This window comes from Pararge aegeria, chromosome Z (genome assembly GCF_905163445.1).
Source record: "Pararge aegeria chromosome Z, ilParAegt1.1, whole genome shotgun sequence".
Lineage (NCBI taxonomy): Eukaryota > Metazoa > Arthropoda > Insecta > Lepidoptera > Nymphalidae > Pararge > Pararge aegeria.
In genome coordinates, this window is record NC_053208.1 from 19,450,415 (window position 1) to 19,464,442 (window position 14,028).

At 35.4% G+C, this 14,028-nt stretch overlaps 1 protein-coding gene across 1 annotated transcript in view; it reads right to left on the reverse strand.

Moving 5' to 3' along the window:
• Window positions 1-14,028, reverse strand: part of LOC120636064 — a 39,487-nt gene that overhangs the window by 15,085 nt on the left and 10,374 nt on the right. The window contains exons 4-9 of the mRNA XM_039907339.1: window positions 12,610-12,780; window positions 11,649-11,897; window positions 9,016-9,161; window positions 8,667-8,813; window positions 5,017-5,168; window positions 789-887 (exon numbers count right to left, since the gene is read on the reverse strand). Of these exons, the coding sequence (XP_039763273.1) occupies window positions 789-887; window positions 5,017-5,168; window positions 8,667-8,813; window positions 9,016-9,161; window positions 11,649-11,897; window positions 12,610-12,780 (964 nt within the window). The remainder of the gene's footprint in view (window positions 1-788; window positions 888-5,016; window positions 5,169-8,666; window positions 8,814-9,015; window positions 9,162-11,648; window positions 11,898-12,609; window positions 12,781-14,028) is intronic.

Genomic DNA, 14,028 nt, shown 5'->3' on the forward strand with positions numbered 1-14,028 from the left:
GCATAGAGAGTATGCACAGGGTATGCAGATTATATAAAATCATAAAAATCTCCAGTACGAGTAATAAAAAACTCAATGATAGGCATTCTAAGTGTTATAAAAAGCCTACCCTTAAGTATTTATAACTTGTACTGGAGATTTTTATGATTTTATATAATCTGCATACCCTGTGCATACCCTCTATGCACGCCACTGATCGTACCGGAACATTAAATCGCTTGGCTGCATATCTTTGACGGTTGGTCGGTAATTAGCCACGACCGATGCCTTCCCACAAGACCAGACAAGAGTAAACTCAGAAATTTTAAATACCAACAAAAACGTGCCGCCAAGCAATTTTAGCTTTCTGTGACGGCCGACTGCCGCCGTGGGCAGTGACCTTGCTTTCTGAGCCCAAGGACGTTGGTTCGAATCCCACAACTGAAAAATGTTTGTGTGATGAACATTGATGTTTTTCAGTGTATGTTTATCTCTATATTAAACGTATTTATGTAAATTATACATAAAAATATTCATCAATTATCTCAGTACCAGAAACACCTGCTCCGCTTACTTTGGGGCTAGATGGCGATGTGTGTATTATCGTAGTATTTATTTATTTCTTTCTGGTACGATGTCGCGTAGAAACCTTATAGGGATATGGGTTTAATATAACTGCCATAGTACATACCCCTAACAGGTGAGCTCATTACCATCTTAGACTTATACCTATATAATTATTTCAGACCACATCGCTGAGGCAGTGAGGTCGTGTTTGCATCCAATAACTTGATATATTTTATACTTACAGTCATCTTCAAGTTCGGGTACGGGTTGTATTAGGTCCTCGATTGCATATTTTAAAGCTGTTGGAGTACCTTTGTATTGAGGTCTGACATTTGGCGCACCTGAGGCAGAATAAAAAATATGTATGAGGAATAACTTCATACTGATTGTAATTAAAGTCATACAGGGATTAACACCTAAGACCCAGCTTAATGTTCATGAACTTTCAAAAAGTAACGCTTACTTTTTAATTCCATTACAAGTGAGAGTTATCTTAAACTTCCCCACTTTTAAATTGAGGTCTGATATTAGGCGCATCTGTGTCAAAATCAAAAATTACGCATCTTAGTCCTTCGGCTTGATTCATCACAGCAACGCGTTGACTAGGTAGTTACAGTTACAGAAGTAGTAAAAACAGATGTACCGTAATAAAGACTTCGTAGTTATTAAGCAAAATCTGCTAAATATAATCAATTGTTTTTATTAATGTATCATCATTAATAATAACAACTTTCTGCTGAGCACAACAAGAGTTTTAGATGATAGGCCCACCACTTTAGTAAAATGTGGTTTGCTAGGCTCAATGTATCATATGTAATGTATCGCTACTAGGTAAAATGTTGCATAATTTTATCGTATGCATGCAAATTTAAGATATGTTATTACACTAATTTGCCTAAAATTATCTTTTGATGACTTTATTGGCCGTTTTATGTTACGAATATAGTTCTAATTATGGCTATTATTCAAAAAATGTAATTTAAGAAAACTTGTCCTATGCTATATGTTTGTTGTCCCATATATTTAATTCAGAGAGGAATAATAAAATACATGTTTGCGGAAAGTTAAATGTAAGATATATCACTATATATACAAACAACAAACATTAAACTCTGTAAAATAAGTTATACACCAAATACCAATATACCACCAGTCACTAACATACACACCCTGCGGCTTCGCCCGCGTAAATTACGGGACGCACCATACTGCTACATAGTATACACCTACCCCAATAAATCAGATACAAAACGTTATATAATATTAAGTACAGATAGTATTTCAACATATTTAAACAAACGGCTAAGGTATGGATGAATAATATATCTGTTCTTACCTTTGGAGCTCTAATCAACTACTATTCGAAACCTCCAATCACGTAAAAATTGCCAATCGCAAACTACTCCCTTTTTGTCTTCTATATGTCTAAGGTTAATAATAAGGTTGTGTCTATATGAAATACTTTGACAAATGAATGTATTAACAATGTGTGGCTTAACGACAATATTAATACTACTTATACTATATTAATACTACGCTATGTTAGCATCGTTCACCCAAGTCAGTAAATGGATGGGTGCCCGTCTTTAGAAGCTCGAAAGATAACTTGGTATCCATCAGTCTAAGCTCCTATCACTATAAAAGAATCGAAATCGCATTCTTAGTTGTTTCGTATGCCAAGAAAAGTTCTAACACTTTTTATTTACTCCTACCACTGAAGTTCTCATAAATGTGGTAACACTTTATGTTTCAGTATCGTTAATCCTTGAGTTAGGGGATTTGCAGTTGTCTGCTGAGAAGTTCTGTCCAGCCTCCAATCATTTATCAGATCTTTAAAAAATTTAAACAGAACTAAGCTAATGGTAAAATCTTTCCAGTACAAAAATAATTATTTAAGTCGGTTATTTCATTTGACGAAATTATAGTGTTAAATCGTAAAACACTTTCATCCTCTGTCGCAAAAGAACTGAACTGAATTTCGGAATACAAAGGATCCTCCGTCCTACCTCGTAGTATGACCTCAAATTGTGTAAAGTTTCATTCAGTAGTTTAAGCATGATGAACGGCCCAGATACCGTGAGAGTGGCAGACAGACACGAACGAAAAAAAAAACAGGTTTAGGTTATAGAATGCCGTCCAAAAAATGTTTAAAATATCTTGAATGTACATAATTTGACCTGGTACAGTTTTATTATAAGTATAGAATATTGTTGACGTTTTTTTTTATGATTATAATCCATCAAGATATAGGTATGTTAAAATCACTTTAATATTGATTAATACTTCTCAGTGTTAAAGGGCTCAGGCTAGAAATTTCAATGTCTAATATATAATTTATTATTTCATTATTCGTACACCACTAGAAGTCCAGAAATAGCAAAAGCACAAAACACGTAAAATATTAAAAGCAGCCATATCACTTATCGATATTTGAACAAGCAATCGATCACTCTATTTGTGGCATTTACACAAGGCTCTAATGCAGTTTAGGAAATAAAGTCATTTCCAACAGCAAACATCGTGAGGCAACCGACATGAAAACTTAATGAAACATTAACTTACGAGTAAGTACTATTGACCGAGGCCGATTGCTAAACGTGCTAACGAGGCACGCTAATTTCCTTACACCGGCCGCTAAAACCCACCATCTTACATTTTCGGTCCGATACGATAAAAAAGTATTTTAAGACATTTTAAGTTGTTCAATGTTTTTAAAATATTCAACATCATGTGAAAACATTAATTTACCCGTTCATTTTAATTAAGAGCCAAAATAATGATTTTAAGCCATGGCATGGTAACGAGAGAGTTGTTTACATCGTTAAAAGCTATTATTGGTGGATAAATCGTGAAAATAAGTGATTATATTCAAACAATACAAGGCAGGGTAGGTCATTAAATGGTAAATTGCTTATTTTTCTTCTAAATCCCGAATAGTCTATACTTGTTTACGACTGGCAATACTTTATAAACATAATTGAATATTATATTTAAACATTTTGTTTGAAACAGAATAATACAAACAATGACGCCCGATTGGCTAAGCGGGCAGCGACCCTGCTTTCTGAGTCCTAGGCCGTGGGCTCGATTCCCAAAACTAGATATTGTTTGTGTGATGCACATGAATGTTTTTCAGTGTCTGGGTGTTTAAGTATATTATGCAATAAAATATTCATCATTCACCTTAGTACCCATAACACATGCGAAGCTTACTTTAGGGCTCGATTGTGATGTTTGTATTGTCGTAGTATATTAATTTATTTATGTCCTCCCTAATCTAATTATAATAATTCTAGAATAAAACGTCAATATTTTAAAAATAAAACTGCTTTAAGAAATGGTGATAGCCTAGTGGCTAGGACTTCGGCTTCTGCTTACAGCTTTCGGCTTCGGTTTTAGGGGGCAGCAAGCACCTCTAACTTTTCTAAGTTATGTGCGTTCTAAGCAATTAAAATATGACTTGCCTCAACTTTAAAGGAAAACATTGGTAGGAAACCTGCATGCCTGAGAGATCTCCATAAGGCGTGTGAAGTCCACCAATCAGCACTGGGCCAGCGTTGTGGAATACTTACCTACTCTAAACTAAACTTTGTCTGGGGACCCGGGAGCCGTAGTGGGCCGGAAATGGGTTGATATGAATATGATGATGACTGCTTTAAGCCTGGTAGTAAACTTTTATTTTGAAGGCAATCGTTGTAGCTCATGAAACTTATCGGCTGACACTGAATTTAATATAGTATAATTTACTGATTTGGAACTCATACATATGACATACTAGATACATATAGCATAACCATACATAAAATCAAACTACCATATCCTTAAGCATTCAAATAAACTGTGTATGATATAAAAGCACAATAAAAAAAAGTATAACAAAAGTGACACTTTAAGTTGGAGTATCACTCGGTGTGCGTAAACTGACAGTAATACCCACCTCAACGCTTCGCTTATGAGGCGTGCAATTAATAACGCCAATGAGTTCTCGTGTAACAGAAAATTGTTAAAAGTTGTATGCTTTTACAAAGGAGTGTTTTTGCTATATTCAAATTTCGTCTAATTTAAATGCAACTGTAGAGTGATGTACAATCCCACAAATAATTTGTTAAGGTACCAAATTTTCCAAAAAAAATTGTGAAACACGTTTACCTTATTTTTAATCGAAAACCTAACATCAAAATTTAATGTATGAAAAAAAAATGATAAATGAAGATTTTTATACAACCTTTCATTCCCCATTCAACCATCTAAAGGTTTAAATTTAAAAAATCCTTTCTTAGCGGGTGCTACTCTGTAATATCTGTGTGCAAAATTTCAGCCCGATCCGTCTTTCGATTCCGATTTATTTCTAGAAACATTCGTGAGGTCTGCGATTAAACAGACACAAACATATAGAAATAAACACAGAAAGATGTTAATTAACTGACTTTTTCGGTATATAAAAACACCATTACCAACATGGCCCCTTACCAACACTGGAGAGCAGATGGTCTATCTGTTGCAAGGAAGTCTTCATCTCGATGATAAGCCGTCCTTTTTCATCCAACGCACGCGTCAACTCCCTTACCTCCCGTTCCTCTGCTGCGAGCCCGGCACGGATCTGTTTCTTCTCTACTATGTGCCTGGAAACGAGAATTAAATTGCACTTAAAGGACTTGCAGGCAAACGTCACTTTGACAACGACACTTCATCAAACTGCAAATTGACAACAGCCCGGGCAACGACTTTGTCAGCTCATAAGTCTTACTTGCACTGTGCCGTTTAGTGAGAAGTCTAAATATTAATACGTGAACCAAAAACTTTGTGTCCCTTTTTACAAAAATTGCAAGTGCGGAGGAGTACGAAACTTCCCACACTTGTTTTTAAATACACAAACATAGTGCAGAATACTATTTTCTTTTTGATTATGCATAATAAATACAGTAAATCAATAAAAAAAACATTGCTACTACTATTTATCTGAAAAAATACGCAAATTGTCAACAGTGTCAGTGTCAGTGCTTTGAAAATAGAACCCTAATAATGTTCAAACCCATTATTTAAATTAATTATGGTCGAATTTCAATCACTGGGCGACCAATAGTATAAATAATCTTCTAAATAATATAACGTTTTTTTCCCCTGTATAATGTAACGAATCAATAATTATTTCCTTAAATATCCATTGGGTCGCCGGATAACTCTTTATTTGAAATGAAAGACACTTTTTGTGTATTAATTTATCCTCTGACCTTCAATACGAACTTTATCTCAGTCCATTTCTCCTTATTACGCCAATTAGTTGAGCCTTTATTAATCTACTGTGTTTCAAAATTTTCAATAAATAAAGTTCAATTAAAGAAAGCTAAAGTCTAATTTAAATTAACCTCGCGTCAAATAATAGTAATATCGAGTACAGATGTCACATGTGACATAAAGTTAAAGCACCAAGTCGCACAAAGTCCCTTTTGCCGAGTAGATACCTAATTAATAGCAGTCTGTTGGGTGCTGAGCGGATTTAAATAATATTAGCAAATGTGCCGCTGATATTTGCGATTGCTCGCTACCGTGTGTAGAATTTCTGATCTTCCCGCTGTATGCAATATGCATATTCTATATAAATTCATATAATACACCATACTACATTACTACATTCGTTGTACTTTCGTAAACTTAAAACTAAAGCTACGAGGGTTCCAAACGCGCCCTAGTGTGTAATGTTAGGATGACCCCAGATGCTTGCATATCGGGTACTTAAGTTAATTAAAACAGTCATTAGTATTAACTGTTTATGTATTAGTTACCTCTACAGTTACGAATCAATCAGGTAATGTAGGCCATTAGATGCCCATACGTTGATTATTATGGTAATATTGTACATTGAATATTAGTAAACGGTCCAGGTGACACTGTGCAGTGAACCGTAAATAATGTAAGACGATCGCAAATGTATCAGAATGGATTACCCTAGTCCAAGTACCATCCACCATAATATTATTAGGATGCTATTTGATTTGCTTGCATGGCGTACAAATTGTAAAACCAATATCGTTGCAATATACTTGAGATATGAAATTGGAATATAAATATTATTTGAATCCGTAGCTGCATGAGGATGATTTTTCTTGGCATACCTACTAGGATAATTTGATATAGGAATATTTCACTTACTGCAAATGATGATGGCCTAGTAACCTTACTTAGTTCAAAACAGCTTTCACGGACATATAATTGGGACGCAACACTCCTATTTCAATATTTAAACGACTGTTGTTTTGTGTAGCAATTTGCTACGAGTACTGTAGCTATGTCGGTAACCCTAGTTCTTTTTCGTACTTCCTGATTTGATGTCACAGAGATACTCCGAGTATAGATAGTTAGCGACCACTATTCACTGTTAGAAGACCTTTGTCTTCAGGTAGACTGCGAATCATCAATAGCCTAGCTATAGGTTATTTCCCAACACGAGAGTTAGCCCATAATCACCACGCTGGACAGATTATTGTAGTAGTAGCAGTTATGACGCTGCTGCCTGTTGTCCATGTTATTCCCTTTTTTTCTTGGCGTCGTGAAAAAGCTTTTTCGCGATCTCTAAATTAACATTTAAAACCCATATTGAGGATACTGTTTCAAGGGCTTACCGTCTATTAGGTTTTGTCATGAGAGTTGGAAGAGAATTTGAAAACTATAATACTCTTATACTTCTTTTCAATTCTTTGGTTAGACCATTATTGGAATATTGCTCTGTTGTTTGGAATCCGAGACACAATATTTATATTAATATATTAGATAACTTGCAAAACAAATTGACTAAGCACTTGAGGTATCGTTTTTCGGGATCCAGGCAGAATCCATTTACTTCAGACTGCCTGAAACCCCACCAGGCTCGTCGACAGCTTCGTGATAGTTTTTTTGTTTAATATTTTATGGAATGAAATTGATACTCCAAAACTACTTAGTAGAATTGGTTTTGTTCGTCCAAAAAATATTATATCTAGGCGAAAATCCATTTTATTTGCCCTTAGTCAGATCAAAATACGCTCTTAATAGTTATATTTATAGAGCTACTCAAAGCTATAATAATAATTTCTCGGATTTAGATTTATTTAATCTTACTTTGCTTTGCTCAGTTAAAAAAACATCTTTATTCTAAATTCTAACTTCTAATTGTTCTACGTAAAAGTACTACTTATGTTTTCACATATCCACTTTGATGGATATTGTTAATAAGGGTCTTCCCTTATCTATATTATCTGTCAATAATATGTGTTTTTTCTCTCGAGGCCATATTCTAAAGTTTCATAATTAAGTTATAAGTTTGCTGTCAATTTTAATGTATTCGTTAGATTTATTAGCGGCTACTTAATTGGTGTATGTGTTATTTTCTTTGTACTAATTTTAAGTATTAAGTATACTGTTTGGGCCTTAATAAATAAAATAAAATATAATAAAAATAAAATCTCCGACGGAGGTTATGTGTGACTCGCCCTTCTAAACGGGGCAACCCAAACTTAATACCACCACGGCATGTCGCTCTTGTTGGCTTTGTTAGACGCCCCCGGAACCCGTTGTATACGGACGCTCCATATATTCCCTAAGTCACCACACTGATCTGCCGTCACTACACTGATCTGCCGTCACCACACGACAAAGACTCTATAGGCGGTTAGACAATGATTGAAGCTATTTAAAAACTACGATTAATCCTAATTGCATTGCTATTACCAATTTGTGACTATCCGAGACAGCAACCGCGTACAATAGCTGATAGCGCGTGGAATCGAGTTCTTTTCCCGTATAGCCTATGTTCGACTATAAAATCAAGCCACAGTACCTATATAGCATCACGCTTTACATCTTCAGGTCAAATAAGCAAAGGGAAAGGTCATAGGAAGTTTTGCGAAATTTTTCGCATATTCCGGGAATATAATTAGCCTACGAATTTAATGTATATCTCCATTTTAAATTGTGGCGTGAAGGATTAAAAGAAACACGGGCGTTCTCATTCATAATGTTAGGTTAGTTTCGCATAATCGAAGTTTGATTGAATCTCGGCTACTGTACCTACTAGTCTAACTAGTCTTGCATGATCCAGGCAGTTTGCTCAATTGAATAATCTGTTTATTATGCATTGTACTTACTGTGCAGTACTTTCCTGTCCAACGTTTTTCAACGTATCTAGCATCAATATTGCATGCTTCCGGTCCTCGAGCAGGGCGTCTCTTTTCATGCTATTGAGAGTCAGTTGAGTCATCAAACGCTCTGACTGGTATTTTTGCTCTTCTAACCTAATGAAATACATATTTATATACTCGTTCAGTTAGACGCTAAGCAAACATTTATGGGTATTGTGTTTGATACAAGCTACGTATGAATATTACATTTTCGTTCCAGTAGATTTAACAAACAATCATATTTTGATTATTAATAAAATGTAATAAGTTTATTTTAGTATATAATTATTGATCATAATACGTTGAATGGAATTACCTGGGTAGGATCTTATCATAGGATGATACAAGCGTAGCTTTCTGTAGGCGTTTGCATATCTCCATCACCTCTGCAAGTTCCCAATGTACAGAGTGATGACTAGCAGCATCCGCGTCTTCATATAAATCATCGAGGTTGGTAGCTTCCTGTAAAATCGTAACATAATAGATATATTATTTACCCCTCTTTTACCTAGAGTATCGGTCCAGTGAATAACAGATCACGAAGATTTTATTCCATAACTCAGCGTGATACTGACAATTTATTTCTTGATTGGAACTCAATACCTTAGAATATTTGCCTCGTTACCAGTAATCAAAGGCAATATTATTGTGATTAGTTGCGGACTGGCGCTGGGATAACTACGGTCGGCCATCAACCGTGAGTGGGCTTTAGACTTGTAGGGCAAATCGATGCCGGCTGGCTAGGTAAACATAATGGGCAACGAGCGACGACCAGTATACATCGTCACGAAATGTAAGCGCTGAGAACGAACAGTAAAAGGAGTAACTAAAATGTATACTTATGATAGCGCCTATTGTTTTGCGATTGCGTTCTGAACGTTTCGTGTTCTTCGCCTTTTAAGTCCACCCTATGTACATACCCGGTATGGAAACTTTCACTATGCCATCGCATTTAGTTTGTTAATTAGAAAAGCCATGATTAAGGTAACGTATGATAATTTTAAATTTCTCGGAAACGGTTCCTGGAATATATCCAGGAGAATAAATATCAGTTATCCGTTTACAAGGTTCAAACTATCTCTATACAAATAGTGTTTAAATCTTTCCGGACGTTGAGCATCACATACAGGAAGAAAATAAATATACAGACATAAACACTTTCACATTTACAACATTAATATGAGGTTATACAACAGTAGGAATATAATATTGTATCTGAAACAAAATATCAACTGATACATTAAATTGCACAAACGGGATTTTCAGATCGGTGATTCGACAAATTAATTCCTGCCGAGAAAAGTTTATTTATGTTTTGATACAATACTTGATGCAGATATTTTATTTCGTTCCATTACATAATCTTTGTTGTTTTCCTTTTCAATGATGGTATAAAGATGTGATTAAGAAATGGTAACTAACTTTTGTGAAGTAGGTAACTAATTTCAAGTGTGAAAGAAAATATTTAAAATTAAAATTCGTAAATTTTTTGCAATCGTTTGCGTAGAGCAAATAAAACTTTGAAGTTTATTTGCTCTACACTCTAGCTGAAAAAAAAACTGTTAGTGAGATGTCTTTATATTTTCCTGAGACGGCTATATATTTTCCTGAGATGGCTATATATTTCTTTTCCATTTTTCAGTATAATTTTGGGACGTGCAAATTAAGTCGTCTCATTTGATCTCCCACTTAACCTGGTAAACCAGTTTAAAAGTTTTGATTCAAAATAATTTGAATGATTTTCCCTTTTTCAATCAAGTTGCAAAGTATTATCTAACAATGTGTTAAAACACATTTAATAAATCGTGGCTACTAAAAAATTAAAGAATTTCTTAAAGACAAGGCTGCTTGGAAGCAGGCTCTGTTCTCATCTCTCACAGTTCTAAAGATTGTTAACCGTAAAATAATGTTTAAAAGACCAAATTGCTGAGTTTCTTGCCAGCTCCGCTCGGTAGAATCTGCCTTCCGAACAGGTGGTAGAGTCACTACAAACAGACTGACTTGACGTTTTAAAAGTGCTTATTAACTAGGCTTACTTGAAATAAATTAATTTTGAAATTATAAAGTTGGGTTGTTTACTGATGAGTGCGAGACTAGATAGAGTATGGATATTTTACTTTGAAGATGAACTATATATTATGATAAAAAAAACTTAGACCGAATACAATGTATTGTTATAAGTAAAATAGTGACTAAAATATTGACTGATTGCGAGGGATTCACTGTTCCCTGTCCATCTTCAATCAAATATTCCAACCGAATTGGGCAAACTAAAGTCGGGTTTTTGACAGGAATAGAGAACGTAAAGATAAATGGGTTTTCGGCCATTTTCCTATTTTTCCAACGTGTGTCGGTAAAAGGTTTCAAATGAATGATGACATCAATTTTATTTAGCATTGAAACTTTTATACGAGATAAAACTTAAGTAAAATAAAAGTGTAATAATTTATTTTATACTCACGTGTGTTGTAATTATATATAAAATAAACTATTTAAAACTAAATAAAATCTAAAACGTCCTCGAAACCACCGCAGCGAGGCACAGTTCCTAAGACGCTGGCAGCATTTCCGCTTTGGATGGCCAAACTAATTCGTTGGCCAAGGTAACTGCCCGCTCTAGGATCACCGGTAGACTCGAAAACCCTTTTCGATAATTCTTTGAAAAGAGCTCTTGCCTCTGGACCCCACGGTCCCAAATTCTCTACTCCAAAAGGCACAAAAATGAAGCTGCTATCCAGGTTTTCATATTTACGCCTCTTGGCCAGCTCGGCACTGGTACATATTATATATTACATTGTAAATGTTATTTGTTAACATTATCTTATGGACGCTCAATGCTAGAATAGGTCCTTATTAAGGATTGCCACAGTTTTTGGTACATAAATAATTAAAAAAATATATATGTAGTAGGCATTCTAGACCAAATTGAATAAAAAGAAAAGTACCCACCTCTTTCCTTATAAGACTAGGAAATGAATCCGTTAAAAAAGCTACTTCTCTTCGAACAAGCTTTAATGTCCTTTCCCTTTCTTTCATATTCGCTTTGATTTCTTTCTCCAATTTGTTAAACTCAAACTTCCTATCGTCCAAATACTCCATAGCCAATTGCCCCATTTCCGTTGCTCCCATCAAACACTTGCCTTGTGCTCGACAGTCCAATTTTAGAGCTTCCAAAACGACTGTGAAGTAAGATGAGTCCTACAAAACAGGAGTGTCTGCTCATAAAAAGACTAATATTTTGACATGAACTGATTGCTTGGGGGGGATTTTCGTTTCGCTCACCAATTATTCTCATATGCATTTTGGTGATTGACATTAACTGATTGCCGTGGTGAGATTTCCGTTTGGTTACTCTATTTATCTTGCATTGTATTAGGAATTAGGTGAAAAATAGGCAAATTAAACCAATAGGCAACCCCTAGATAACCAGTAACTATGTAGGTTTTAAGTTAACGTTTTACATCTGCATTATGTTTATTATTATACTTTAACACAAGACATCACATCAACCCATTACCGGCCCACTACAGAGCACGGATCTCCTACCACAGAGAGAAGGGGTTAAGGCCGTAGTCCACCACGCTGGTCCAGTGCGGGTTGGTGGACTCCACACCACTTTAAGAAAATTATGTAGAACTCTAAGGCATGCAGGTTTCCTCACGATGTTTTCCTTCACCGCTGAATCAAGTGATATTTTAGTTACTAAAAAAAATGCACATAATTTAGAAAAGTTTGAGGTGCGTGCTGGGATTCGAACTCGGCCCCCGGTGAGTTAATTATTAGGTCGTAGGCTTTATTATTGGTTTCCAATTGTTCAGCAGCAACAATTACTTAATCGAGAGACGCTTTAATTTTCCTGTAGCAAAAACGTTAGATAAGTTCACACCAAAAAATTATGTGGTAGGTTTACCTTTTTTAATATATCCAGAATTTTCTTATACATGACCTTTATAGCTAAAGCTGCGTTCTTTTTTATATTGGCACGCTGGACATAGTTGGCGACGGCTTGTTCCTTTTTCTCAGCGGGTAGTTTTCCACCAACTTCATATATGACGCGATCATGTAGTTCTGCCGTTTGCAGCTGAAATATCACAAACGTATTAGAATAACCGTTAAGGCTCGTCAAATTATACGGAAGCAGCGTGGTGGGTCTAACTTTAGGAACCTCACGTATGTACATTCCACACATTCATAGAATACGGATGATCACAAAAGTAATAATGTACATACGCCGAAAAAGCATTATGCTCATTCCGTAACAATGAAAAAGGCTTTTCCAATAAATATGCTCCGCGTTTGAATTGTTAAAAAATAAAATATAAATAAAATTTGAACAAACAAGTCTAATTGAATACGTACATGCAATTTCTCTAAATTCAATGTGAAATTTAAGCTTATAGAACGCACTTGTATTAAGATAGTCTACGATAATGATCATTGCATCTTCATCCACACACATAAATACACCACTACTGGGCGCAGTACAAATATCTCTCATGGTAGAGGTAATTAGAGCATTAACCCACCGATGTGGATTCGCGGGATTAAACGATTATTACTACATCTTAAAAACATCCTTAGACCATTAATATCCCACTTCTGAGCACAATACACCTGTCTCTCTGCGAGGGAATTAGAGGATTAACCCACCATGTCACTACAATGTAGATTGGTGGGATTTAACGATTATTACTACATCTTGCAAAGCCATTACCAACCACCGCCGGATCTGTAAGAATTTCTTGACATAAAAACAATACCCATGTACAATTTTGTCTTTACCCGGAAATTGAACCCAGGATCCCGTATCCGTAGTCGAATACGCTTACCAGTCGACCATAGAGGCAGTTTAATAAGAATTTATAGTGTAATTATTTTATTACTTATGTTATTCAGCATATTTTAAGACTAAGAAAATTTGTTTCTAAACGTTTAAATAATTTAAACTAATTAATTACATTATTATAAGAAGCATTGTTGGATATCTGTGATTATATTACGTTATCACAGATATCCAAGAATGCCTCTCAAGGAGTCAAGTTATAAAAAGTTTACAACTCGTAATGCGTCGGCGTAAACCTACAACAACCAATAAATATAGCAGCGTTTCACACTGTATTTCATAACTTCCCCGTCTGTCATCGGGTGAAGCAGTTCTACAAAATATACTAGTGAGTGCAGTATGCGTAATGCATTACGCATACTCACTTTTTCCGCCGGATAAAGAAGCCAACGAGGAAACTGAAGACTGGCACGAAGTTTTAATGGCTTCATTCAAACGCCCACGCACGTATGCTGAAGTAACCAAAAAGGCCCCTAAAGCGCCGAA